Raw genomic sequence first — 27,228 nt, forward strand, 5'->3', positions numbered from 1 at the left:
CAGGCCAGGAGCAGCAGTTCTGACCTAGGGCTTGGTGGGGCAGAGACACAGCTGAAAACATCACCCTGTGCAAGGTGGGGATGGGAGTCACAAATCTGGGAAGTGGCAACAGCACAGGAGTGTGGAGATCATGGAGGATGGCTGTGCTCTCTGCACTGCAGCACTTTGAAGATGCAGGAGAAAACAGTTCAACACCCAAAGGCGGTGTGAGCACAGCAGCCAAGGTGACACAGGAAAACATTTAACCACCTAAAACAGAGAGGGGGCATTGAAGAGTATCGGATGACTCCCCCTACTCCAAAACATCTCAAAAATACCAGCCTAAAGCAAGAGACTTCCCAAGTTTGACCCTGAGAGGCAAAACATGCTCCTACTCTCCCATGGTGCAAAACAGAAGAGAAGACAGTGAGTGCTGATCCTTATACCCACAGGGAGCAACCCAGGATCCAGCTGAAATCATGAATGATTCCTAGGAGTTCATGTCTCTTCATTTTAAGATACCTGGAAAAGCTGAAGTCCTTTGGAATCCTAAGTGATGTCCAAATGCTGTCTGTGAGACAGGAGATCAGGCTGGATGGTGATGGTTCCTTCCAGAAAAAATTCTCATGGATATGTTCATTTAGATACAGTAAGTGCCTCTAAGCTGATGGTCTGAGACCACTTTCCAAAAACCCAACAGCATAAACAAAGAACTGTCCGTAAGTGAAACACCTTCAATCATTCCCTCTGGAAAACTTTGAAAATAGGAAAAGATGGGCTTTACAATGTTTGTTTTAACCCCCTCTGTTCTGCTGCCCTGGAAGCAGAGCTGTGCATAGGAATCACTCACCTGCTGGAACACTGCAGAGGGCAGATTTTGCTACTGGGAATGGATTTTCTTTCATTCTGTCTTAAGTAAGATACAGGCAATGGCTCTCCAGCTCACCTTTCTTCACCTCTTGAGAGCAACAGGGGTCACATTAGAATCCCAGAATGGTTTGGGTTGGAAGGAAATTCAAAGTTCATCTCACTTCACCCCTGCCATGGCAGGGACACCTCACACTGTCCCAGGCTGCTCCAAGCCCCATCCAACCCAGCCCTGGACACTGCCAGGGATGCAGGGGCAGCCACAGCTGCTCTGGGCACCTGTGCCAGGGCCTGCCCACCCTCACAGGGAAGGATTTCTTCTGATCTCCAATTTAATACTGTAGGATCCTGGCTCTGGGTAACTAATGACTGGGAAACAAAGTCCCCCCTGGTCCCGTGTAGCCTCCAGTGGATTTTGCCTCTGTAACAAATTACCCTTTTAGCTCAGAGACAGTATCTGCCTTGTTTTCTCCCCAGGCCCCACACGCCCAAGCACAGCCCTGTGCTGGCTCAGCCCTTCCAGCGGGCGGTGAGGGCATTTCATGGCCAGGCAGAGCTGTGATTACAGCCCTTCATCCTCACCCTAATAAAAGGTGCAGGGGCAGATGCCAATGACTCCAATCTGGCACCATCACTTGTGGAGTCTCCTGCCCATAAACACAGGGGAGGTTCAGCTTGACCACACGCTGTCCCACATTCAGAGCTCAGAGCTGTTCTCCCCTCCAGGCCAGCCCAAGGACTCCAGAGCTCTCCAGCCTCGATGGTGCTGTGCTCCCAGCCCCTGTTCCCATGGCATGTAGAACATGAGCTCAGGTTTAAATTACACAGCAGGAAAGGGGTTAAAGTTTAAATAACTGTTTTGTATATGAATTAATGTATGTAGTTTTGAGCCAAAATATCTACCATTAATTTTTCCACCTATTTCAGGAGCAGTAAGATACACAAAGTAAAGTTTATTTTGGTACTTGGTATACTTCACTCTCATTAAAAATAAATTAATCAGCAAATTCCTACACAGCTCAGCCTTCTTTTATGTAAATACAAGCCAGCTGTAATGAATTACAAGGTGTTATTATCTCACACACACTGTATAATACTTCACACATAAGAGGTTTCTCTGCTTAGCTCAGCTTTCAACAAAAGCATCTTAAATAAACTGCAAGCAAGTTGTTTGGGCTGTAATGTTTTCACAGAGAAGGGATACACCTCACACACAGAGAGGGGCTCTTTACATGCCTCATTTTATAACAAGTTAAACTGAGGAAGCTCGTTCTGGAAAAAAAAAACCACCCTTTTTTGTACACAGAAGGCTCCCTAAAAGAAGATTTTAAAACAACCCCACAAATCAGTGTTTGGGAGCCTCTGTGCTGCATCCCACTGCTTTTTACACAGGGAAGGGATGGCAAATATTCCCCAACATACACACACAAAGAAAGCAACTTGAGAAGGAAGAATAGTCACAACCAGGCAGTTTCACTTTCACCAGACTAAGGAGTCACAAATTAAGGATTAAATTCATAAATTAAGGATTATCACCTTCTACTTTTGCTTAATACTTTTATTAGGAATAAGTCCTGATTTTATAGGGTTTATTCTTATCAAAAGCACACATGGCACAGAAAACAAACACACAGCAATTTAACCCAGACTGACATTTATTATTGACTCAGATTTTGGACAGGAGAGAAATAAAAACTCTTTTTGCCACTGACCTGGAAACAGCCTGGTGAACCATCCACCCACACAGAGCACCTCAGCCTCTGCTGATCTCATCAGTGCAGCTCCTGCTCCCCTAATTGCTGTGTTGGCACCATTTGCCTGCACAGCCATAGAAAGTTTTCACTGGTGTTGAAGGATCTTGCTAAAACCCCTGGACCGCTGCTGCAGGGGATGGAGGATGGCAGAGTCCTGTCCCAGGGACACAACAGGGATGTTCTTTTCATAAAGGAGTTCCTAGAAGACAATTCTACAAAGAATGTGGAAGTATCAGCAAGGCAGACTGAACATGAGGTTCTGGGGCAGCTTTTAGTGCCAGCCCAGCCAGAACTGGGGCTTTAATCTCCCTCAGACAGCCAAAGTCACAGAGGATTGCTGGGGACTGTGCATTATTCTTTGCATTCTCTCACCCTTGTGCAACAAAGCGGAGAGTTCCTAAAAGGGATTTTCACAGAAAACCCTTCAGAATGTTAAAGCAATTCTTTAATGCAAAGATGGACCATTCCATCTTGGCATCAGACATTTAAAATATATACTTAATATCTAAGTATGCAAAGCTCACATTTACAATCACAACCATTCAGGGAGCAGAGGACACCACTGTGTCTCTGAGTAGCAGCTCTTTAAACAAGGCAAGGGACAGAAATGTCTTTTTGAGAGAACTCTACATCATGGTGAATACCTGGTTTCCTAAAGGCAGAAGGCAGCTCTGTCCATGTCAGCAAGGGCCACTCGGGTCCATAAAACGGACAGAGGTTCTTAAAACAATGAGCATTTATTTGCAGGTGAAGATTCAGGAGTGCGGCTGCTCAGGAGGCTACCGAGGCACCACGGATGGGAGAGCTAATGAAATGCTTTCCTTCCAACAGCAAACTGTTCTTCCCAACCACGCAGCCTCAGCCCAGTCCCATTGCAGCCACGCTTCCCAAGCTGTCCTGGCACGTGGATCTCAGAGTCCTTCATCGTTGTACACGGGGGACAGGGGCTTGAGGATGCTGCGGGCGTTGCTCTCCACCAGCGGCCGCCAGCTCACCTCGCCCGTGAGCAGCAGATCCTCCCCGCTCAGCGCGTCCAGGTGCTGCACCTGCAAGCACAGCAAGTCACTGCCACGTGCCCATGGCCCAGGCAGCTCCCTCAGCAGCTACACACACACACCTCGCTCCAAAAAGCAGCACAACAGGGACATTTCAGCCTACTCTGCCATTTGGGTGAGGTGGACCTAAAACGGTCACTTCCGACTGGTAAGGCCAGGATAAGGATCTGCATATCCTCTGGAGTCACCTGCGTCACTGATGCCTCCTCTGAGGGTTTGGCAACAGGGCAGAGAGGAGCCAGCAAAGCTGCAGTGAGTCACTTCATCCTCCTGGTGGTTCCTGCAGGGAACACTGCCCAGGCCAGAGCCCCATGGAGAGCTCCCACCCTGCACACAGCCGAGGCTTCAGCCACAGAAAAATGGCCTGAGCAGGAGGGAACACCTGGGATTTATCACATCAAAGCACACGAGCTGGAAAAGGTGAACATGCAATGAATGCTCATCCTTCCAACAGAAGAATTCCCTGAATGGTTTGGGTTGGAAGGGACCTTAAAGCCCATCAGGAACACCTTCCACTATCCCAGGTTGCTCCAAGCCCTGTCCAGCTTGGCCTTGAACACTTCCAGGGATGGGGCATCCACAACCTCTCTGAGCAAGATAGTTGGGATCTATTGTAATTTTAGAGTGTAATATAGGCAAATTTTTAAAAAAAACCCTCTCATCATATAGCAGAGGGTCAACTTGCTGCCACTGGTCACCCTAGATTTAGGAAATGGGAAAAAATAGTCTTTCAAGGATGAGTCAAAGACAATCCCAGCACCATTAGCTCAGGAAGGCTGGGAGAGCTGACCAGGGGCACAGTACACGCTGTGCTGTCAGTATGTTCTCCTCTGGCACCCACTAATAGCCACTGTTAAAGACAGGACCCACAAGAAACTGGGGACAACCTGGTACACAGTGTTATAGAAACAAAGGATAATTGGGCAAGGAGTTTCTCAACAGGGGAATAAATGGCCCATGGTCACAGAGGGTCACACTGGGAAGCCACCTAAGCACAATGTCCTGTTCCTGACAGTCACCATCAGCCACTTCCCCAGGAGGAGTTAAACACAGCACACAATGCTCTTTTCCTTGTTCATTTTCCCTCCCTCTCAGAATCTGTTCATTCACAAATTTTGAGTCTGAAGTGGTTGTGGATTTAATAGCCCTGGGCAAACTTTTCTTCCATAAATCTTGCCAGTGGCTTTGGAACCCCATGTGCAATTGCAGCATCCCAATCAACTGTGCCAATGCTCTGTCCCCACATTCCTGTGTCCCTCAATACCTTTCCTTCCTCACGTTTCACATGCCTTCAGGATTTCCCAGAGATGTCTCCCATTTTTTCTCCCATTCTTTTTTGGGCAGGGGATTCTATTCATTGCTAAAAAAGGAGCAGTTTCACTGTCACCCTTAGTGCTCCTGTCTGAGCCTTCTTCAGGTAACGTTTGATCTGTTCTGGTGGTCAGCACCCAAACCAGACACATTATTCCAGCTCACAATGGTACCAGACATGTAAAACTGGCACCACAGCAGGATTTTATCCTCTATTTCATTCCCAGTAGTTCTGAGGATTTGTTTTACATTTTTTAAACACTATGGAGTGCTGAACTGACATTTTTATAATGGAACTCAAGGCCTCATTCCTGTGTGGTAACAGTTCAGAGCTCACTGGTGCCTATGCAAAGCTGGGAATGTTTTCCTCAAGTGCACCACTTGTCTGCAGGAATGATCTGTCTGCACAGAACCTGTGCTCATTCCTCCACAATGTGCCACATTTTCCTGCCTGATCACTCTTTCCTATTCAACTGCTGATTGCTTCAGACCTATCCTTTGCTTGAATATCCAGAAGTGCAACAAATTCCCCATCTGGCAAGAAATGATCCCAAATTACATACGTTTTATATGTGCTTGTCCCCAGCAAGCTTTCCTACAGCTTCATCACTGAGCATCAGCAACCTTCAGCATTTAATTAAGCCAGTCCCTCCTGAGAACTCTCTGGCATTCCCAAAGTGTCCTCAGTCCCTTAGGAAGCTCAGCCCTTTATTTCCCATTTTCTCAGACACTTACATACTGTCTCTCCATACCTCTATCTGATCCTGAATATGGTATTGGAAACATTACAGAGAATGATGTTGTGAAAGTTCTGGTCTTCAATTTCCTGTCCAACACCCTCCACTTTGACTCCATAACCTCTTTCTTTGGTGCCCACATGGATTTTATCCCACCAACATTTCCTAGAGATCTGGTTCACAAAACTCCTCAGGGCTGAGAGGACAAACACTACTCAGTGCTGTCTTCTCCAAGTAATAACTGAAAGAATCAGAAATAATTCTGGAAAACAAACTAGTTTGTTTCTTTTCCTCAAAGGTCACCAAGAGACTTTCAAGTTCTATCTGCTACTTCACTATGTGGAGAACCCTAACTCTTTAACACTGGTAACAATTCTACAACAAGTTTGCAGCCTATTTCTGGCACATTTTGTCAAGCCACTCTGTAGCACAGGTCCAGAAATAGCTGAGCAGGACTGCCTTCAATATTCTATTAATTTCTCTGGAGCCATTTGTCATTAAACAGCAGCAATGATCTGTTCTCTCTGGTGACCAGGGACAGGACCCAGGGCATGGCTGGAGCTGTGCCAGGCAGGGTCAGGCTGGATACCAGGGAAAGGCTCTTCCCCAGAGGGTGCTGGCACTGCCCAGGCTGCCCAGGGAATGGGCACTGAGGCTGCCAGGAGCTGCCAGGGATGCCCAGGGTGGGGCTGTTGGGGTGTCTGTGCAGGGCTGGGGCTGCCCTGGCTGATCCTGGGGGTCCCTCCCAGCTCACGGCATTCCATGACTCTGTAATAAATATCATCCAGTTTTCAGATTTTTCTTTTCTTAGAAATGATCACTGACTATAAGAATGAGGTTTATGGTGAGAAGGAGCTGCACGGGGAAGCAGTGGAAGGGAGCTCCCCGAGCAGAGCAGAGCGGGGCCGCACCTGTTTGCGCACGTACTCCACGAGCAGCTCCAGGTGCCGAGGGTCCTCACAGTTCCTGTTAAAAAGGTTTCTCCACAGAGCTGATGCCAGAACACGATCATCACACAGGATTCCCTAAAGGGAAGGACACAGGGGGATTAAAAACTGCACGTGAAGAAGGTCTGAACACGAGACACCCCCACTGGTGCACTTGGCCCCTGGCCACGGCACCTGTCCCAGAGCCCGCAGCTGCCGTGGGCTCTGCACATGGAAAGGCAGCAACATCACTCTTTCCCAGAATGGAAAAACAGCCCTGGCCTTAAATTAATTTACAGAGCAGTCTGTAACCAATTTTCTGGCAAGTTAATTTGGAAAAAACCTGGGTCAGGGTATTCCTAACGTCAGAGTTGATAACTGCATTTCTATGTTATGAAATCTTTACTATAAAAATGGTGATCTTACAGAGAAGGCAGCACCACCTCATGGGAATGTGTGAAGCCTACGACACTTTAAAAAGAAAAATTAAAGGATAATTAATCCAATGTTGCAGAACTGTAGTCTGGAGTTTGCTTTTTTCTTTGCTTTTTACTTTTCATTCTAAATGAGAGAGAAATCCTGCTCATCAAGAACTATCTAGATTTTTCCAGTAAAATCAAATTTTAGCTTTGGTTTATAAAAGAACCACATCCATTAATGTTTTTTCTCCAAATTCTCTTGAATTTTTATTGTCTTTTTAGATTATGTAGTGTTGTCACCACAGGCTCATAACTCCTGTCTTCTGCTGACACATTTACCAAAGGCAAAAGCCTTTAAAATATTCGGTTAAAAAATTTAAAAAGTCAACATTTGTCTTTAATCAAAGCAAACATTTTGTTCCCAAAAAGAATGTCAACATAGCACAAGCAGACACATCCTGGTTATACTTAAAACTAGATTAAACCTTGCATGTGTAACACTGTCCACAACTCTCTAAGGTTATATTCACAATATAATAATAATGCAAATCACTGAGCAAAAAAACAGTATCATGATGTGAATAAGAGCATCTGAAGAGCAACACTCACAAGAGAAAAAAAACCCCAATTTAATTGTATTTTCCTCTTTAAGGTCCTGCAGACACTTGTGCAGAGTGGTGCTTTTGCCTCCCTGCCTTATTAGGCACTGCCTGTAAATATTCTTGCATAGACTCCCTATAAATATTCTATAAATCCTCTCTTTGCTTTCAAAGTACAGCTGAGTACAGCAGGATTCAGAGGGAGGAAATGACTTAGGGGTGGCCAGTAAGGGATGGTGAAGCAGCAGAAAGAACACCCTACCTTGCACACCCGTGGTTTAAATCCATATGCCCTGTGCAGTTTTCTTCTAAGAATTTTCATCCAAGGCTGCTTCCCTAATGTAATATTTCTCCAAAGAAATGGGCAGTGAATGTTTTCCCCACCTGGACTATTCTGTGTTCAGGAATTAGATGGTTTACTTGTTGTACATTCCCTGAAAACAGCCTTCTTACCTCATCGTATCCAAACAGAGCTGCATAGAAATTTTCTGCCATCCTTTTCAACTCTTCTTTTAGAACAGTAGAATTAATCTGAAAAACAAACCAGAAAACCATCAGTAGAGGCTTTAAGGAAGAGGTGAGGAGAAAATATTCCCAGTTTCCCTGTGAGTGGACAAAGAGCCACCAGTGCCCCAGCCCACCTGAGTGAGATTTGGCTGCAAGCAGGAGTGAGTCCCTCTGGAACCCCCCTGACACAGCTCCATCAGTCTGACACAGCTGAGGTTGGTGTTCCCCAGCTCACAACTGGCAGGAGCATCCCAGCCCACAGCTCTGCCTCCAGCTGCAGGAGGGGAGAGAAAATGCTGCTGGGGGAGTGTGAGGCAAGGCTGCCCTTGCAGTGGCAGCACAGCCCAAGAGCATGGGGACCCCTCTGTAGTCAACTACTGAGCAGCTACTCCACACCTTCATCCATCCATAGAAATTCAAAGATTTTTCACTGTTTTTTTGTCCCCAAAGCACAGACTGCAGGGATGCATGTGCTACTACAGTGGAAGTACAGGAATGCTAAAGACAGAGACACCACCCTGCCACTGCTCCTCCTGCACTGTCCAGACTGACTCTCAGCCAGCAAGAACATGAATTCTGCCTCCCCAGCATCTCTAGCAGCTCAGACTCACAAGTTTTTGACTATGATTAAACTTCTTTCAGAGTCTGTGATGACACAGCAACTTCCCCCATACTCTAAGTGTGACTCAGTCCAAGTTCCACACTGACCTTTAACTAAATTTAGTAATTGCTTCAGTATTTGCTGGGTTGGCCTAAGCCACCCATGGGTGTGAGAACTGACCCCATGTCAGCTTAAAATGGGACTGGACCAACTGCTGGGTGCAGAGGGATGGCTGAAATGCCTCCTGTGCATCTCCCTCACCCACACTGCCTGTCCCTCTTGCCTCTGCTCTTTATCTCTGCCAACAAAGTGATGCAGTTCCTCTCCCAAGGGCCCAGCTACACTTTGGTAAAGCTTCTTCTTTGTACTGACTCCCATGAGGGATCCAAGAGACACAAGGCATTTCTTTTCTACAGCTCTCATGTGCTCCAGAAGTACAAAAGACAAGGCCAATAAGCCCTGCACACCAGCAGGACACTCAGGTGTGACACTGCACTCTGCAAAGACAGGATTCACAACCAGTCCAGCACATCCACCACACTGGGAACCCCTTGTCCTGAATCCTCTCTCAGTATCCTTATGAGTATTCACCTTGGCAATTACACAACAGCTTTTCTATCAAAATATGAGTTAGTTTCTGTCAAGTGAACAAATTTCCAGTTCATATACTCTTCCCTTAAACCACTGTCTTTTTTCATCTGTTGATTTTTATAGCAATGCACATAGTGCAAACACAAGGAAAATTCCTTTTATGTCAGTTACTCATATTTTTCCATTAATATAAACTATTAAAATTCATGCAGATATTTTATAGGCTATCAAGATTTGGAGACTGGTTATTACTGAATGTTTAAAAAAAGAACTAAACATAAGAAATCAGAGGGTTAAATGATGACTGCAACTTCTGTAATGACTTAATTAAATTTTTATTGAGTACATAAACTATGATGTCATTTCTACCCAACCATGCTCAAACCTTCTATGCATGTCAGAGATCGTGGTTTTTCTCAATAGAACATACTTCTAAATAAGCTGCACTTCTACAGCTCTAATAAGGGGGAGCAGGTCTCATGTAACACACTCAATAAATTATCCTTCCATTTTAAACAAACAAATTCCATGAGTTATTATATATTTGCCACGCACTTTTTATGACATAATAAAAATGTTACCTCAAGGATTACTTAACACATACTACAAATGTTACAGCAGGCAACTGCAAGGGGCAAAGAAAACAAATAGTCCCATTACAGAGACAAGTCCTGGACTATACATCCCTGGGGAAGCAGCTTTCCCTACTAAAACCAAAGAGCAGCAGCTTTAGGTTAGCAAGAAACAGACTGATGAAGGAGATAAGCAAGTTAAACAAACATGGCAATAAATACATCTTAAAAGACAGTTTCAGATAAAAAATCTGAGTTTGGGGATGGACCTGTATTTTATGCAATGAAATGATATTTAAAGAAATATTGCAGTTTCTGAAGAATACAACTGGCATCAGTCAAGTAGAAATACTGAAGGAAAAAAAATCCTTCTTTATAAATCAAGAAAAATGAGCAATTCCAAAGCAGTCTTTGCTGGAAGTGCTTCCTCTTTCAAAGCTTGTACAAGTTCTTGCCACTGGCAAGTTTCAGGATCTGGTTGATTGTGATTCTGCTGACTCTTCCACAGTTTGTTATTAAGAAGAAAAACTGCTAGAGAATTCCAAGTGAGTAATTGCTAATAACAAGGAAAAAATCAGTAACATCTGGAGCTCTTCTTGGGACCTTGCCCCTTTGCCTTCCTTGGAGCAGCCCAGTGCAGAGCTGCCACTGGACAGATTTATGGGCTGAGTGACACAGGACTGTGTTAGTTCAAAACAAGGAACCCATTTTTGGCACACATCTCACCTTTACAAGACCTCTGAAACAAGGAAATGTACAGCTAACATTATCTCCCTGCTACAGGTCACAACTGTTCCCTGAAAGGCTCCGTGAGCCTTTCTGTGGGAGCCTTTCTGTTCTGCCTGTGGGACAACTGCAGCAAGCAGCTGCTGGATTTTCCACGTCACAGTGAAAAAACCATCTTCAGCCTCAGGGAGTTCATGTGCATCATCCAACAGCCACGTGCTGAGGGTGACTCTGCAGCAAAGTCTCACAGAAGGTTTTGTATTCTAAGAAGATTTCTAGGGAAGTAAGAGCACAGTGCTCTCCTGTCCTGCTGGACACGTAGCAAAAGACCTAACACATGGCCATGGTGTTTAAAGGGAATGCTGCTCTGGAATTAGTCCATCTCAGCGTCCTCTGAAGGACTAAGAGCTTCCTCTGGAGATGAATCTCCTCCTCCTCCTCCTCCCCACTTGCTTTGCCTCATGGTGCAGAGCAGAATCAGTGTGCACAGACTGGAAGGTAACAAACGACAGGGCAAGAGGAACAGCCTCAAGTTGTGCCAGGAGAGGTTTAGATTGGACATGAGGGAAACGAAACAACAGAAAGACTTTTAAAACACTGGCACAGGCTGCCCAGGGTAGTGGTGGAGTCACCATCCCTGGTTCAAAAATTGTGCAGATGAGGCAGTTGAGGACATGGTTTAATGGTGAACATGGAGGTGCTGGTACACTGACTGATGGGGACTGGATGATCTGGATGATGTTTCCCAATCTTAACAATTCCGTGGGCTCTGATGTGCTCTGCCTGCTCAGAGCCACCAGCCCAGGGGCTGAGGTGCAGCCCATCCCCTCAGAGCAGGACAGGGGATCCCTGGCAGTGTCACTGCCCCAGCTGGGATGGCCATGGGCTGCACTGCCTTGAGCACTGCAACAGGAGTTTCTTTCTGCTTCAGCTTTTGCCAGCATGTGTTGCACCCTTAAGCTACTTTAACACATTAATCCTTCCATAGACTATAAAGCCAGAAGGGGCACTTCTAACTGCCTTGTACAAGCACTAGTCATTGAATTCCAGGCAGCAATTCCTCTCTTTAGGCTGCAAGTTATGCTTGAACTAGACTTTTTTATGAAGAGATTTCAGCCAGAAGAAATGATTAGATCATAGAACCTGACCCTCTGCATATCATAGACCATTACATTTCACCGAGTTCCCCCTGTACTAAGCTCACTAAGTTGTGTTTGGCTAAAGCATATCACCCTCACAGTTGAACATGTGTATCTCATTTCATATTTGAATTTTCTGGCTTGGGTTTCCACCCCCTCATTCTCATTATACCAATCCTGCTGGAATAAATAGCAGGATTTATTCTGTACAATGTGTTTGCTCCTGTACCTGTACAGCATGGATGTGCCAGCAGAGTCATCTCTTCAAACCAGGACTGGGCTCTTCCAGGTGTCACCCCACACCAGCAGCACCCTCCTGGAGTGGGCAAAGTTGCAACAGCAAAGCAGTGGTTTATGCTGACAGAGTACAAATTAATCCATGCCTTGTGCAAAACAAGTTCCACAGGTCGGAGTGCACTCATCTTGTCATGGCTGAGTCCACTCTGGGGGCTTCTGCAGCCCCACTGCCATAAACTTCAGCCACTCTCACTGACACTTCTGACTGCCGGAGCAGGAATATCAGCAAAAGTTCCTCAAGGAGATACAGGACCAAACTTCCATGGTAAAAAAAGCCACTCCACAAATATTTAGGCTTTTTAATGCCTCCTCTCTCAAGTTGGAATAGGACAGAATTACTTGTAATATGGTTTATGTTATTTATAAATAATATATAAGCACTTGCAGTTATATATGGGCTTTTTGAGTGTTTGCTCAAAACACTGTGTTAAAACACACATGACCTTAAATGGGCAAACACAGCCCTTTTATTTCATCCTGTAACATCACTACTGCTTGCAGGACAGTAATTTTAACATGACTGAGACTGTAGCTAGAATAAAAAATATTAAATCAATAAAAAAGATTAGGAAGATTCCTGTAGCAAGGAGCCATAACAGCCAGCTCCTTCAGGCGCATACTTGTGAAATGACAAAGATATTAAAGAAATTTTTTTTCCAATCTTCAATTTTTGAGCCTTTTATTAACTGCTCTGCTACTTTGTCTGCAAAGCAGATCACTGCTTGTAATTAGCCACAGCTTGAGTCCTGTATGTTTTAAATATCAACTCTTCTGATAAATTCTCTATTTTTTAATTAGAAGTAATTTTGTAATACACCTCCATAATCACTAACTTCAGAGAATAATCTTCAATATTCAGAGATAACCTACCCCAATATTCTTTAAACCTAGACAAAAGGTAAATGTTGGGGTGTGGCAGAACCAGCTCTTGCCAAAATCTTCAATCCATAAAATACAACATGTTAATGGAAAAAGTTGTGCATGCTCTACCTTCACAACAATTGTGCAATCATCAATAAGTTATACAACATTACCTACATCTTTCAGCAAAAGCAGACGCTCACCCCTACCTTTCTGCTACCCAGAAAATGAGGTTTGTTCCCATCGTGCAGTTTATTAATTTGGAAGCACTGCCATGGTAAGAATTACAGATGCAGAGCAGATCATAGCACAATCTGAACTGTATTCAGTGGCTTACTCGAAATTCCTGCTTCCCTGCAGAACGTGGCTGGCAGAGCTTACTGATAACCTCTCAAGAGAAGGATCAGGGAGAAGAGGTCAAATTGCTGGGCTCTGTCAAGTTGTGCTGATTCTCTGTAAGGTGAGCAGTTGTCAAAGGATTTTCTTGTAATGTCTCCTGAAATATCTAGTTGCTAAAAGCCTAAAGCTAACCAATGTGTTTCTGAACACACCAGAATCAGGAATTCAGCCTGATCAGCTGCTAAGGGAAATTTCAGAACCAAGTTTGAAAGAAGCACCTGGAGAAGACAGTAGCAAAGGCAGATAAATCATTAAGGTAAATGTGCACCATGAGCACTCACAGAGTTCCTGTAAAGCTCCAGCTCCTCACTGAGACAAACCCCAGGGCCTGTCAGGAAGTGCCACACACCAGGAACACTGACCAGACCAAGGGGCCACCTACCAGGGTATCCTGCCTTGCACAGCAGCCAGAACCCCTGAGAAAAGGCCAAACCCTAGAAAAGCTGATATATACTCCCTCCAAAGATTCTCCCAACTAATTTCAGCTAAGGATACCTCCCAACTCTTGCTATTTTTATATGTTTAGAGAGTAACCTCCAAAAGGTCTCCATGTCCAGCAGCTTGTGCAGGGAACTCTCTGCACTCACAATGTGCTTCAGCAAGAAGCACCCTGGTCTGTACCCCCGAGGAGATCCATCTCCTCCTGTGGGGACCCCTGGCTCCTGCTGGCTGCATCTGCTGGCCCAGTCTTTCCACAGGATCAGGCAGTGAACACTCATTGCTCCATCACCTTCTCACAGCACTCAGGATTTTGAGAGTCAGAGAACGATCCCAGACTGGTTTGGGTTGGAAGAAGGGACCTTCAAGCCCATCCATTTCCACCCCCTGCCTTGGGCAGGGACACCTTCCACCAGAGCAGGCTGCTCCAAGCCCTGTCCACCCTGGCCTTGGACACTCCCAGTCCATCGTCTTCCAGATGTGATCCACCCATACAGAAAGGCTTCTGATAACTTAATAAAAGTCAAAAGCAAGGGATCATAAAGTACTAAAACAAATTAAACATCTTAGCTAACATTACCAGAGAGACAGGAAAGGTGGCATCCATTCTGAAAAGTCTTTTAGCAGAAACAGATAAGTACAAATTAGTAGAAAATACAGTGGATGAAAATAAAAATCACAGATAATTATGACCGGTAATATTCAATGCTGATAAAGGTACTTGTAGTAGGTATTTAAAAAAAAAGTCCATAAAACCTATTTAACAACATGGACACATTTGGCAGCTACAGTTTTGAAATGGATCTTTAAGAGAAAAAAATTAAGTTGAACAATTCAATAGTGAAGAAAAAGATACATAAATTTTAGGAATTGTTATGAAAGGAATATAAACCAAAAGAGGAACCCTGTTCTGCATAATCCATAATGTACTGCATATAAAATGGTGTGCATAATTGTCACCTTTTGATCTCTGAACAAATCTAAAAGTAGTAGAAAACACACAGAAAAGACCATGATGACATGATGACACATATGAGCAAACACTCAGGAAACTTTTCAGGATGAAGTGAGGAAGAAGAGATGATGGAGAGGCAAAGTCATGACTGGCATCAAGGAGATAAACAAGGAATTACTGTCCACTGTTTCTCATTAAAAAAGATGTAGTAAAGAATCTAATGAAAATGACAAAATAATATTTTAAAATGTGTTTTCTCATGCAACACATTTAAGTGGCAGGAGTCACTGCCACAGGGCATTAAAGAGCAAAAATTATGGAAGAGGCAACAAAGGCTGCACATTCCTGGAGGATTCCTGTCAGTGATCCCTGTGCAGATCTTGGGTTACTCGTTAGTGAATGCCAGGAGAATGTAGCAGAAGGAACTGACCCACAGTTCTGCTTCTTGTCCTTTATCCCAACTATCTCTGGTCATTGGCAGCCACAGCGCACACTGGATCTTCATCTGACAGCAGCAGGAGCTCTGGGCATGTTCAGCTTTGTCCATTTTTTGCTGACCTTTGCAGATACTGCTGGTATCTCTCCTCTCTGGGTCTCTGTTCTTTCCTGCCCTGCCTTCCAGCAGGACAGGCACAGCTCATTAGATGATCCTGGACACCAGACTCAGGTCACTTTGCTGACTTGGCAGGAATTTCACCTGAAAAGTGCTAGTGCTATTAAAAAGCCTGCTCCCTTACCATAGCCTTTAACACCCTCATGGGAAGAGGTTGCATTTTATGTAGCAATATGAGTAAAAATGATCCTGCTCATACCAAACAGGTCATCCTCCCCTAGGGGAAAAAAACTTAAGAACATAAAAAAAAAAATTTTCTCCAGAATTTGGGACCAAGACAAGCTTCTGTTGGAAGGGAACAGCAAGGCACCCATCTCCTCTCCTAAAAAACTGTCCAAAAATGTTTGTTTCATTTCAAATGGAGTGATAATTGCAGAGTCCACACAATTAGTCAGCAATTAACCAGCCTAATCCTTACTGCTACAACCTTCATCCAGTGACAGAGGCCAGGATAAATGCAAATACTCACAATTACTATCACCTTTTCAAATTCATTTCTGTATGCCTGGCAGTCTGGCTGATTTGTGTTTGCTCCATCAGCCTCTCCTGGCAGGGCCCTGCTCGTACGTGACCTGTTTGACATTCTCCCATCAGTTCCACATTTGGGTAAAATTCTAATTTGAAGTCACATTGCTTTCACCTTCTACCAATATTCTGCACCTTCTGGTTTCAATCATAAGCTGAGAAAAACCCGATTTCCCCAAGCATTCCTCCTCCCCAGGGCTTCAAACACACACAGGCCACAGAACAGTTAACAGTTAAATATTTTCTTGCCAATATTTTAAGAGTGCAGAAGGTTCCAAATTGCTGGTAAAATAAACAATGCCAGACTGTGAAAACTCCTGCCTGCCATATACTCTGATGTTAACAAGAGTTTCTTTATTACTGTAACCTTTCAGAAGAGAACAAAAATTATTTCTCTACCCTAGTTCTGCCCTCAAGTAAAAGGCAAAGGAGGAAAGCAAACCATGAAAAGGCTGCAGGGTAAGATATTGTGAGTTTTCCATCTTACTTCTGCATTTCATTCAGATTCGATGCTGCTGTGAATAAATAAACTTCCAGAAGATCCTAAAAACATGGGCAAGGATTTTTCCTTACACAGTTTCCTGAATAACACGGATTAAACCTATATATAGGTTATCTTCTCTCCTGCAAGTGCATAATAAAACAGGAAATACAAAAGTGTAAATTTAGGGTGCTCTCAAGTAGACACATCATTTTTAAGCTCTTGGTACCTGGCTTCGTCCTCTGGGGCTTTAGTCCTGTATGTCTACCAATTACAGGGGCTCTGACACTTCCCCACTTTTAAAGAATGAAGTCTTCAAACAGCACCTCCAAAGAGAACTGCTGGTACTCAGCATCAATGAGACAAGTGACTCCAGAGCTCAGGGGAACCCCCTAAAACCCCTGCTCAGGGGAACCCCCTAAAACCCACAGGCCTGCCTTGTGCTCCCTGCCAGGCCCTTCTGCATGCCCAAGCCTTGTGAAAACCCACTCAGACCAGGGCTGCTCATTTCACATTACAGACCAAGACTGCAGTGACCCCATCTCCCATCCATGACAGCCCAGCCATAAAATTGTCCCTTTTGTGTGCATTTACCCTCCTGGCCACAGGGCTTCCTGACTAACTTGAAAATCAACATGATGAACACTTTGCTACCAACTAAGAGAGATCTCCAAGATTAGATATGTTGGTATTTTAAGCTTTGGCATTATTTCCTGACCTTTGAAAAAAATAAAAACATTCAAGTTCTTATGGCAGTGTAATCGGAATTAACTAATTAACAGAGACAAAGCAAGTGCTGTGTAAGACCAGGAAGAGAAGAGAAAGACTGAGGACAGAAAAAGGAATAGAATCCATTAAGATTCCCAGACCAGAATGGAAAACAGCAAAGCACCTCAGTTTCCCTAGATTGTACAGAAGTATCCTATGCTGTTGCTTTAGTAGGGCTGTAAAAGAAACCAGAGGAGTCAGCAAGTGTGGCAGCAGGCACTGGGATTACTGCAGGGATTGCACTTGCACTTCCTGATCATTATCTTTTCTTCTCCTGTGGGAGCAGTTAGCAAAGGCAGTCAAAAAAAGTTTCAAAGAGCTGCCAGTTCTGTAAATGGATAAAACGGGCCAGAGGACTCAGAAAATGGAAGCAAAAAATAAACAAAGCTCCAGCAATAAAATACAAGACTCAATCCTGAAGTGGAAGAAGATATCAGTGACTTTCTATCTGCAGAGAAAAGCACAAGCAACAATGTGATTAAAATGTATGGGAACAACAGAGCAGCTCTCAATGGTTTGTTTGGCTCAATTTAGAACAGACTCTGGTCTTGGTATTATTTCTGTTTTTATGGAGGAGCTTGAAAGCACCTTCTGTGGGAAGAACCTTACCTATATAACAGACATAGAGTAATATAACACTGAAAAATACACAATTCTGAAAAAAAGGTATCTCTAGAAAAGGTGCCACAAGGCAGCTTCCAGTGTAATTCCTGCAGGCACTCAAGCAAGGCAGAGAACATGCCAACAACACCACCTTATAGTAACAGGATCCAACACATCTGGGAAATTTAAATTGATTTTTTTGTGCCAGAATTGATTTTTTTATGCCAGAAAACTGGGGCAGGCCGTCTGAAGAGAACCCAAGCATTTATTATTATACATTGATTTCAATACCAGGTATTCTCAGCATGGCCCAAACATTTCAGCCAGGTGTGCTGGTTCCACAGATGCTGTCTCTAGAACAACTGCATAACAAACAACTTGAGAGAGAGATCCATATTTCAAAGCTCCATGTGCTGGTAAAGCTACATTTGTATCATTTCAGTTCGTTCCAGACATCATCACAACTGAGATAATTCAAGGTAACATTCCATGCACATGCACTATCCTGCATATTTAAGTTATTAAGATTTCCAGAATCAAATTTACTGAATTTCCTCTGGAAAAGTACCTACTATTATTCATCCATGAAATGACAAAGTAATGGAAACTTAGTGTGAACTTTCAAGCTCTTTGAGAAAAGATCAAGGGTTGATGAACTTTTTTTGGTGATGTTCTTGAAACAATAACTTCAGGTAAAACTAATCATACAATGTCTGGTATCCTATTTTAAAAATGCCACAAAAACTACACAGAACAATTTTCTATCTCACTACTGTGGCAAGGGTTTAGTTTCTTTGTTGTTTTTAAAAGGAACTAGAAACTGGTGAAATTTTATATATTCCAACTGGTCATCAAAAATCATAACATTTTTCTCCTTAAAATGTCCTAGTAAAGCATTTCAAAATATACATAGATAATTTAAAACTCAAACTTCTCTTCTTTAGTTTTATAGGTATTTAAAAACCTTTTTCAACTGTACTGAACACTATCCTCTGTCTCATATCCCAGTCCATTTCCTCAAACAAAATCAATACTTTCTCTGCAATGTTTTTCTTCAGTACATTCCCTTCATCCCAACTCCCCACTCCAGCCCCAAAATACTGCACCCACTTTCCTCCTGCCCCATTCTCTCTCAAAAATGTAGTTTCACTCCTGTGTATCCAAAACTGACTCCATGACTTCCCATCAGATTTTAGAGCCTGGAGAGGACCTCTGGACATCCCAGGACAGCAGCTTCCCACTTCAATTCATTATTTCAAAATTGTCTCCATTTTACACCCTGTCCTCTCATCCTCTAAAGCCATTCTACAACTTGCTGGTCTCACCCTGACCATGCCTTCTCAGCCTTTATTCACAAGGCTCAAACTTTTTTTTCTCCACAGTAAGAATAACTTAAACAGAATGAAACTAAGTTTAGGAAATTCTGTAGCTCCTGTAAGGTAAATAAGCATTTTTAATCAACTGAAATTTTCTGATTATGAAAAAAGTATCAAGACAGAAAATAGTGCTCAAGTTCCCAGAGCCAATTTCAGCTCTCAGTTACATGTATTGATTCTGATGCTGTTACTTCAGATGTACACGAGTGTAATTGAGAGCAAATTATGGGTCACTGGGTATAAACAGCTCCAGCTAAAAGTGTAACAAAGGCTGTATTGTGCTACACACAGCAGAGCCAATAAACGAATTCAAAAGACACCTAGATGTGTTCCTGGAAAAAAAAGGGGGTAGGAGTCTAAGTGGTCTGGTGGGAAAACAGGAAAGTGAGATTATGACAAATTAAAACAGGTTTGGCACACTGGGCTGGACAGCCCCTCCTAGTCCTATCTCTTTTAGAACATTTATTTATTATAAAATGAATTTGCAGCTTTAAGAACATTTATTAATTATAAAAAGGATTGTCATTTTGTACTGAAAACAACTTTAATTCATTTCAGCAGCAGAATGCCACCACTACAACCACGACCAAGGCAGGTAAAGTGAGCCTGCAACCAGTTACAAGTATTGGAATAAAGCCTGGTGGATCTTCCTGAGACACCACAGGGTTTGTACCCAAAAGTATTAGTATGGGGTGCTTGGAGGAGGGAGAAGGAGTGTGGAGGTTTTTTAGGGTTGGGATTTTTTGAGTGGTTTAAAGTCTATTATTTATTTATTTAACCCTCTTATCTCCTGCCCTGTTATCAGCTGAAATCCTGTTCCAGGGAATACCCACATGTCCTTCCCATCAACTCTGCAGCTTCATCTAAGGGTATTAAAACACACTTAAACATTTATCACAACTTTTAAATCCACACTTTTACTAAAGCACAATACTGATATCAACCAGGTTAATTCTCAGGTGGCTCCAGAACTCCCTCAGGGAGAAAACAGCAGCAATGTCCAGTCCTGAGAGAATTCCCTCTGCAAACTGATGAGGCAGCTGCCAGCTTGCACAGTGCAAATCCATTCCCTGCAAGCCACGAGGTGGAGATCTCTGGCAAAGCAGGATCCAAAGGAAGTCTTTTACCCAGCCTAATGTTACTATTAACACTTGGAGCCATTGCATCAAGCCAATTTTTCTGTTTGTTTTTAAAGTTTGATAGAAATGTCACTAGTGGAAAAATTAAGTAAAGAGCACTGGTTAGCCACAGAACTGGACACACCTGGCTGCAAACCCACCAAAAGAGACTGACTTCATTAGTACTAGGGACAGCAGAGTAAAATTTATATCTGAAATATGCCTGCACCAGTAGAATTTGCTGAGGCCACAGACTCTCAGTGTGTTTTTACAGCTGTGTCAAGTTTGGGTTTCTGACTCTTGCCGACATTCAGGAGTGCTGAAGGAGCTCAGGCTAACAGGTCCCAAAACTTTGTAGCAGAGATTTAGATCTCAGCAGTTTTAACAACCAGGTTTTGAAATAATACAAACTCAATTTGGAGCTGGAGCTGATGTAAATTTGCAGTTAAAATGCTTTACATTCTACCCCTTTGGGCTCCAATGAACCAGTTAAGAGCAGATGGCACATTTCAATAAAGCATCAGCATCACCTCAGGAATACAGTGTCCATTTTCTGCATCAAGTGCCAGCATTGTTGCTAGATTGGAAGCAAGCTAAAGAACTGCAACTTTGTATGTCAGCAAGTTAAACTAATTGCATCCAGACAGCAATTCCACCCAGATGCTCTGTCACTTGTACCACAATACAGGAATCTGAGTTAAATCTTTACCTTTGATACACTACATGAGAGAAAAGGCAAGGAATGGACCCCTAGGATCTATGCAAATGAAAATTTAGTTCTCTGAATGTAGCCAGTAAAGTTTCTTTTCACTTATCTTATTTTTGAGAAAGACACAGATTCTGAAATTTAAGAGCATCAACACAGGAACATTAATGTCTTCTTTTTATCTATTATTCTTCATGTATTTGACCACCTTCTTTTGGAGGCAGAATATTTACTGATCGCAGGACTACACTGAAAATAAATTGCTACTACTACTTGAAAATAATTTGCTGCTATACATATCCTTCCATCAGGTCACATACCCTCTGTCATTACCTCAGCTTCAGTTTAAAAAAATCATTAGGGATAAAGAGGTCAAGATGAATAAAAAGCATGTAGCACTTGGGAAACTGCCCTTTATTGGTCACTCAAAACTCCTTGCAATTGCCAAAGGTGAGAAGTGAGAAAGATTTCAGCCAGGGTACAGCTCTGTGAAGGGAAGGAAGGTGAGTGGAGAAGAGTGAACAAGCATGGATAAAACAGAACTGCCTGTGCAGGGGCATGAGTGAAGTGGGATGTGAAGCCAGAATCACTGGCAAAGACAAAGGAAAATGAAGCAGTGACAAGGAGCAAGGGAACTGGTAACATCTTCAAACATCAGGGCAGAGATCATTTTCATCTAACATACAGTAAATGTTACCAGAAGAGACCAAAAAGTTTGTTCATCTCAACAAAATCCTAGAACTTTTGGGTCATCCCATTCCACCTCCTGCCATGGCAGGGACACCTTTCACTATTCCAGGCTGCTCCAAGCTCCATCCAACCTTCCAGGGATCCAGGGGCAGCCACAGCTTCTCTGGGCACCATTGCTGACAGGGAGGAATTCCTTCCACATGTCTAACCTAAATTCCCTCCCTTTCTTCGTGAAGCCGTCCCCCTTTGTCCTGTCACTGCAGTTCCTGAGGAAGGGTCCCCCTCTGGCTTCCCCGCAGGTGCTGGGAGGTCTCCACAGAACCTTCCCTCCTCCAGCCTCAACAGCCCCAACCCTCTCAGCCCATCTCCACAGGGGACTGACTGTGAATAATGACTGAGAGATCAGGAATAAATAAAAGATTAAAAAACCAAACCAAACCACTGCAGATAATGAAAGCCCTCCCCGAGACTACAGTGAAGAGAACAGTCCTGATTTCCAAATTTACACCCCAGGAGAGTCCACTCTGCTTTCTCACCCCCCCTCAGTGCCTGCTCAGGAGTTCACTGCTCACCCAAGGAGGCTCATTAAACCAAGGGGCCCCTGAGCAGCTCAGCTGTACTAAATACACCCAGGTGTAACTGCCTTGCAGATTAATCCCTGAAATGTGCAGCTTCTTCCTCTGAGCATCTGCTGTGGCCACATAAAGGCTGTGCTAGCACCAGGCCACAGTCTGGTGTGTTACAGGAATCACAGCAGGGCCAGCCAAGCACACTGGAGATTGCACTGCAGGGTCATTCCTACAAGGACTGCACAATTTAAATTCAAGGGTGAACTGAGCAGATGCCTAACCTGACAAGGCAGGGAACAAATGGCATTCCAGCAACTTCAGAGCTCCTTGCAGTTGCATGACACAGCAGCCATGATACTGCAAAATGCAAGTATAAACACTTCAGGGTACTGACTGGATGAAAAGATAAAGACACTGATGGGTTTTTTTATACTTCAAGGAATTTTGTGGAGAAATGGGATAGTTTAGTTTGCATAAATGGAAACCCTGTGCATCCCTTTAAAAATAACTGCCTGCAAACATTATCTTTTTCCCCCTAAGGTTTACTGTAAAGCTCTCAGTGCAGGCCTACCCTGCAGCATTCTACACTCTGGAGCCCTGCATGGCTTAAAGGACAGCAAACAGCCAAATCTGCTCCTCTTTCCTGACTGCTGCTCCCAACCCTGCACAGAAAACTACAAGCCAGCACTTTGTTCATATGAGACAAAATTAGGGACAAAAGAAACAGACAAATGATCTTCTTTTCCAAAGGTCATTTTCTCCATGGAATCAGACAGATGCTTCAGGTGTTCTGGAAGGTGACATGTTTGGCTGGAGTTTGTTTTGGGTTTGGGAGGATTTTTTGCTTTTCAAGAAGAAGAACCTTAAATTTACACTCAGAGTAAAGACCTGAGCTGTGTATAGCTCCTAGAGAAGGCAGAATGAACCAGAGATATGATATGGAAGGCACTGGATAAGGACAAAAATGCAGAAGCTCTTTCATTCAGTTTTTTTCTCCAGTACATCTGATTTGTTAGGCTCACTCACACTGCCCTACCAGAAAGAGAAGATTCCCACACTGGAATTTATCTAAGCACATTAACATAGCAAAAAACCCTCAGATGTACAAATTTAAATTGAATTAAAAGAAGATTAACAGGATGTCTTGTCTATAAGAGCAATGTGAAACAAAGTAAAGCTACAGAAGTCCCAACAACAGGGAACAAACCCTATTGCTAAAGGAATAACTGAAGTTATACCAGAACCAACACCTTCTAAAACCACATACAAAATAAAGAATCAGAGAGAAACTTCTTGAATTTCTAATGTGATTGCATCCCAAATCCTGACTCACTGGTTATTTCCCTTGTCTGGCACCACCAGGAACATCCTGGCAGCTTCTCCAATAGAACTGACAGCAAAGGCTTAACAAATAAGGAATTAATTACTGCTATATGAAAACTGTCACTTCTTTAACACTGAATCACTGAACAGTTCTCTTCCTTTTTGACAACACAGATGTTGCCAGGCCTGTTCTCCCACAGAAGTGCTCTGAACACAGGCAGCCTCACCTGCATCAGGTCTGCTGTCACCTACTACCACTGCCTCTGCAATGCCTTCTCTTCAGGCAAACACCAACACAGGGCTGGAGAACCACGTTTTCATACTTTAGGTACAGAAATTACCATTACAACCAATTACCATAACCTTCCTCAGAAGAGGCCAGAATGATCCAACCTTCCTCTTCCTTCAAAATTGCAAATGAAGTCTCCTTGGAACTACTCTCTCTTTAGAACTTTCTTCTTTTTTTTTTTTTTTTTTTTTTTTTTTTTTTTTTTTTTTTTTTGGTGATAAAGATCAGGTATAGTGAAAATCCAAAATTAAAAATAGACAAAGGACTAGGTATAGTCCTTGGAACTTGACAAAGTAGGAACTTGACAAAAACCTCTTGTTGATTAACGTCCCTTTTACCACTTTAGATACAGAGAACACTCAGAGCTCTGCTGGAATTACTGAAGTTGCTGCTATTGATTTGGCACCAGTCACATTCCTCCCTACCACAGCTGCTTATTCCTATCCCCATTCTGTTTTAGCAGCATCCATTCCTGCAATCACATAGCAAATCATTTAGGAAATGAATCAATTTCAGACAAATCAATACCTTTATCCAGGTCATAATGCACTTTCAGAAAGAAGGACAGTGCTCAATACAGCAGCTGAGGGAATGAACGGTCAGGAGTGAGGGCTGCAGGTACCAGCTTAAGCTAGAAAAGGAATCAACCAGTCGGATTCTTGGGCATTTTTCTAAGATATTTAAATCCAAAAGAGCACTGAAAGATGGGAATCATGAGGATTAACACCAGCAGAGAGGACTTACCCCCATCACCTTCCCACGCTGCTCCACGTCCTCCCACATGCAGTGCACGATGTAGCGGCACATGTACTTCCCCGTGCGGCCCTCCTGCTTCAGCCGCACCAGGCACATCCTGCAAGAGCACACACCACTCAGCCCCCGGGCTCTTGTTAAAGGGAGAGAGTAAATTAAATACATTCCAGCTCATTTAAGAGTTCTCTTACAGTATATGTTTGTGATCAGGAGGAAAATACACATGGATTTTTTTTTTTTTTTAATAAACCACTACAAACATTTCCATTCCGTACTCAGGAGCTGCATCTGCTGGATTTTGGCCAATCCAGCCATGGAAGAGTGACAGTGGACTCTATTCTTGCTGACAGTACTGTAATCTAGTTAAACACTACTGCAACCTGAATTCCTCAGCCTTAAGAACACCTCACCCTCTGGAGCAGGAACACATGGCTTGTCTAATCCAGGCTCCGAGCCAGCTGTAGCTCAGTTGGTCACTCAAGGGCTGTAAGAGCCCAACTAGCCAAGCTGGGAAAGCTTAAGCAAGTTACAGACTCCAACCAATCCAAATTAACAATGTCCTAAATTACTTCAACTACAGGGGTATTAGGATACATGTCCAGCCACCTGGCAAAACCTCCACATGCAAGACCAGCTCAGAGGTTTGTAAGTGCACTGTGAGATCTTAATGAGAACATCAGGTTGAGTTGTTTTACTTTGTTTTTAAGCATTAAAGCCACTTAAAACTTCATTGCTGCTGTTCTGTCTACAAAATAAAGAATAATTTTATTTTGCCTCTCATAAAACATCTGTAAAGAGCACAAACTGAAGCCCAGGCTGATTCCTCAGTGGGCAGGGACCAGTCCTGCCACCTGTCCCATCTTCTCTACCTCATTCAGCAACTCCTGTGCTGAAAGACAGAAATGCCTGTCCAGGACTGACTGACTGCAGATGAGGTAATGCTCAAACACTGGGGCTCAAAGAATCCACTGCTTTTCACAGACATGCTAGGAAGGAAACTGCTCCCTGTAAAACCAAGAGAACAGAGCTGCTGGAGGCCACTGTGGAGCTGGTGCACACTAACAATGGTGAATGTGCCACAAGAGCTAAAAGGAAAATATGCTTATTTATTGATGAATCTAATGAATAGATTCATTTCTTTAGTGAATATAAGATCTGCAGGCATTAAAAGTACTTGGTGACTCGTGAATGCCAGCTCCACAGGGAAAATCACAAACACCTGAAGTGTGCTGAGATGACCTGTAAAGGGACAGATGTCCATCTTTATCATGGGTTCTATCTTGTGTATGGATTAGTAAAGGAATCATTTTCTAACCTATTAAAGAAGTAAAACTTACTGCCAGGGACAGTCAGAGACAAAAGCTGAAGGCAGCAAAACCCACAGCAGTCCTATATTCTTCTTGCTAGTCAGAATCACTGTCCCACCACACAAATCCAATTAAGATGGTACCAAAACCAAACCCTCATTTTCTCACAGAAGGATGGCAAAGCTTTCTGTTCAAACAGTGGTCAGAGAGCAGCTGTCATAGAACAGCTGTCCAGGTACCAGACCTTCTACAAAACAAATGCACAAAGAGCTTAAAACTTTCAGTGTACTTCTACCGGTTTCAAAACCTTTGCTCCTCTTGTGCATTTACATAACTGAATTGCACAAAGGAGTGAATTACTGAATTGAAAATTCTTACTCACTCTTAGCAAGACAAAAAGAAAAAGACTCAGATAAAAGACTAATTTTGTGTTAAGAAAAGCATTTTTATGCTTCTCTTGCGGAACAGCTGAACTCAGGGGTGAAAAACTCAGGGGAAAGAAAAGCTCCCCCTGAGCAAAAATAGTGTTTCCTATCCTGTGTGCCTTGGGTGGTGGAGAAGCAGGAGGAGAGAGCAGTGCAGAGACCAACAACTGGTCAGTGATGAGCAGGACTGGGCTGGTGTGCAGGGGAAAACCTGCTACTCATGGAGCCTAAAAGGGAGCTCTTGTGTTTGGATGCACAGTGCTGACACAGAGCTGTTCTGCAGCACCACCAGTGAGATCATGGAATTTTGCAGCTTATTTGGAAGTTTGGTAGTTTGTTACTACACCTGCTGTCTGAGGTGACACAAACTCTTTAAAGCTGTAAACCTCCTAACCAGATCACCATAGCCTGAAACATTTCATCATTTCACTGCACAATCTGTTCTGTAATTTAGTCAAATACTGACTCATCTCCATCAAACCCTGAAAGGAAAATTACTCCAAACTATCTTTAGAAAGCTGTCCACCTCACATTAGTTGGGTTGGATAATTTTTGCTGTACTAAGTTATGCAGAGAGATTATCTTAGAAGAAAATCTTAGCATCTTAGAAGAAAGGATAGTGGAAAAGGATCAGGAGCCTCTGTAACTCAACCCTCATCAGCTGAGATGTTGTAGTTTCTCACAACAGCCTCAGCCAGCTTCTGTCAGTGCTCCCAGAGTGCCAGACTGGCCTGAACACCAGAAGTGGTGGTTGACACCTCCTGATCACTGCTGTGAGGTGCCCTGTGCCATGCACTAAGGTGTGATGAGCCATTAAGGGTAAAGTGAACCTTCCTGTACCTGGCCACTCATTCCTGCTCCCTCAGCTGCTCCAGAGCAACTATTTCTGCAGCTACACTATAGCTGCTCAAAGAAATTACTCTGGCTTTTAACACCACAAATATCAACA

General features: G+C 43.4%; 1 protein-coding gene across 3 annotated transcripts in view; it reads right to left on the bottom strand.

Moving 5' to 3' along the window:
• Positions 1–2,389: 2,389 nt before the first annotated feature.
• LOC134426832 (ubiquinol-cytochrome-c reductase complex assembly factor 1) overlaps positions 2,390–27,228 on the bottom strand; it is a 45,198-nt gene continuing 20,359 nt past the window's right edge. For 2 of the 3 annotated variants that reach the window (XM_063172133.1, XM_063172132.1), the window contains exons 7-10: positions 24,539–24,647; positions 8,101–8,178; positions 6,615–6,728; positions 2,390–3,646 (exon numbers count right to left, since the gene is read on the bottom strand). In XM_063172133.1, coding sequence (XP_063028203.1) covers positions 3,512–3,646; positions 6,615–6,728; positions 8,101–8,178; positions 24,539–24,647 — 436 coding nt within the window. In that variant the 3' untranslated portion in view covers positions 2,390–3,511. The remainder of the gene's footprint in view (positions 3,647–6,614; positions 6,729–8,100; positions 8,179–24,538; positions 24,648–27,228) is intronic. The other variant, XR_010030055.1, reaches the window with a different exon arrangement.

This window comes from Melospiza melodia, chromosome 19 (genome assembly GCF_035770615.1).
Source record: "Melospiza melodia melodia isolate bMelMel2 chromosome 19, bMelMel2.pri, whole genome shotgun sequence".
NCBI lineage: Eukaryota > Metazoa > Chordata > Aves > Passeriformes > Passerellidae > Melospiza > Melospiza melodia.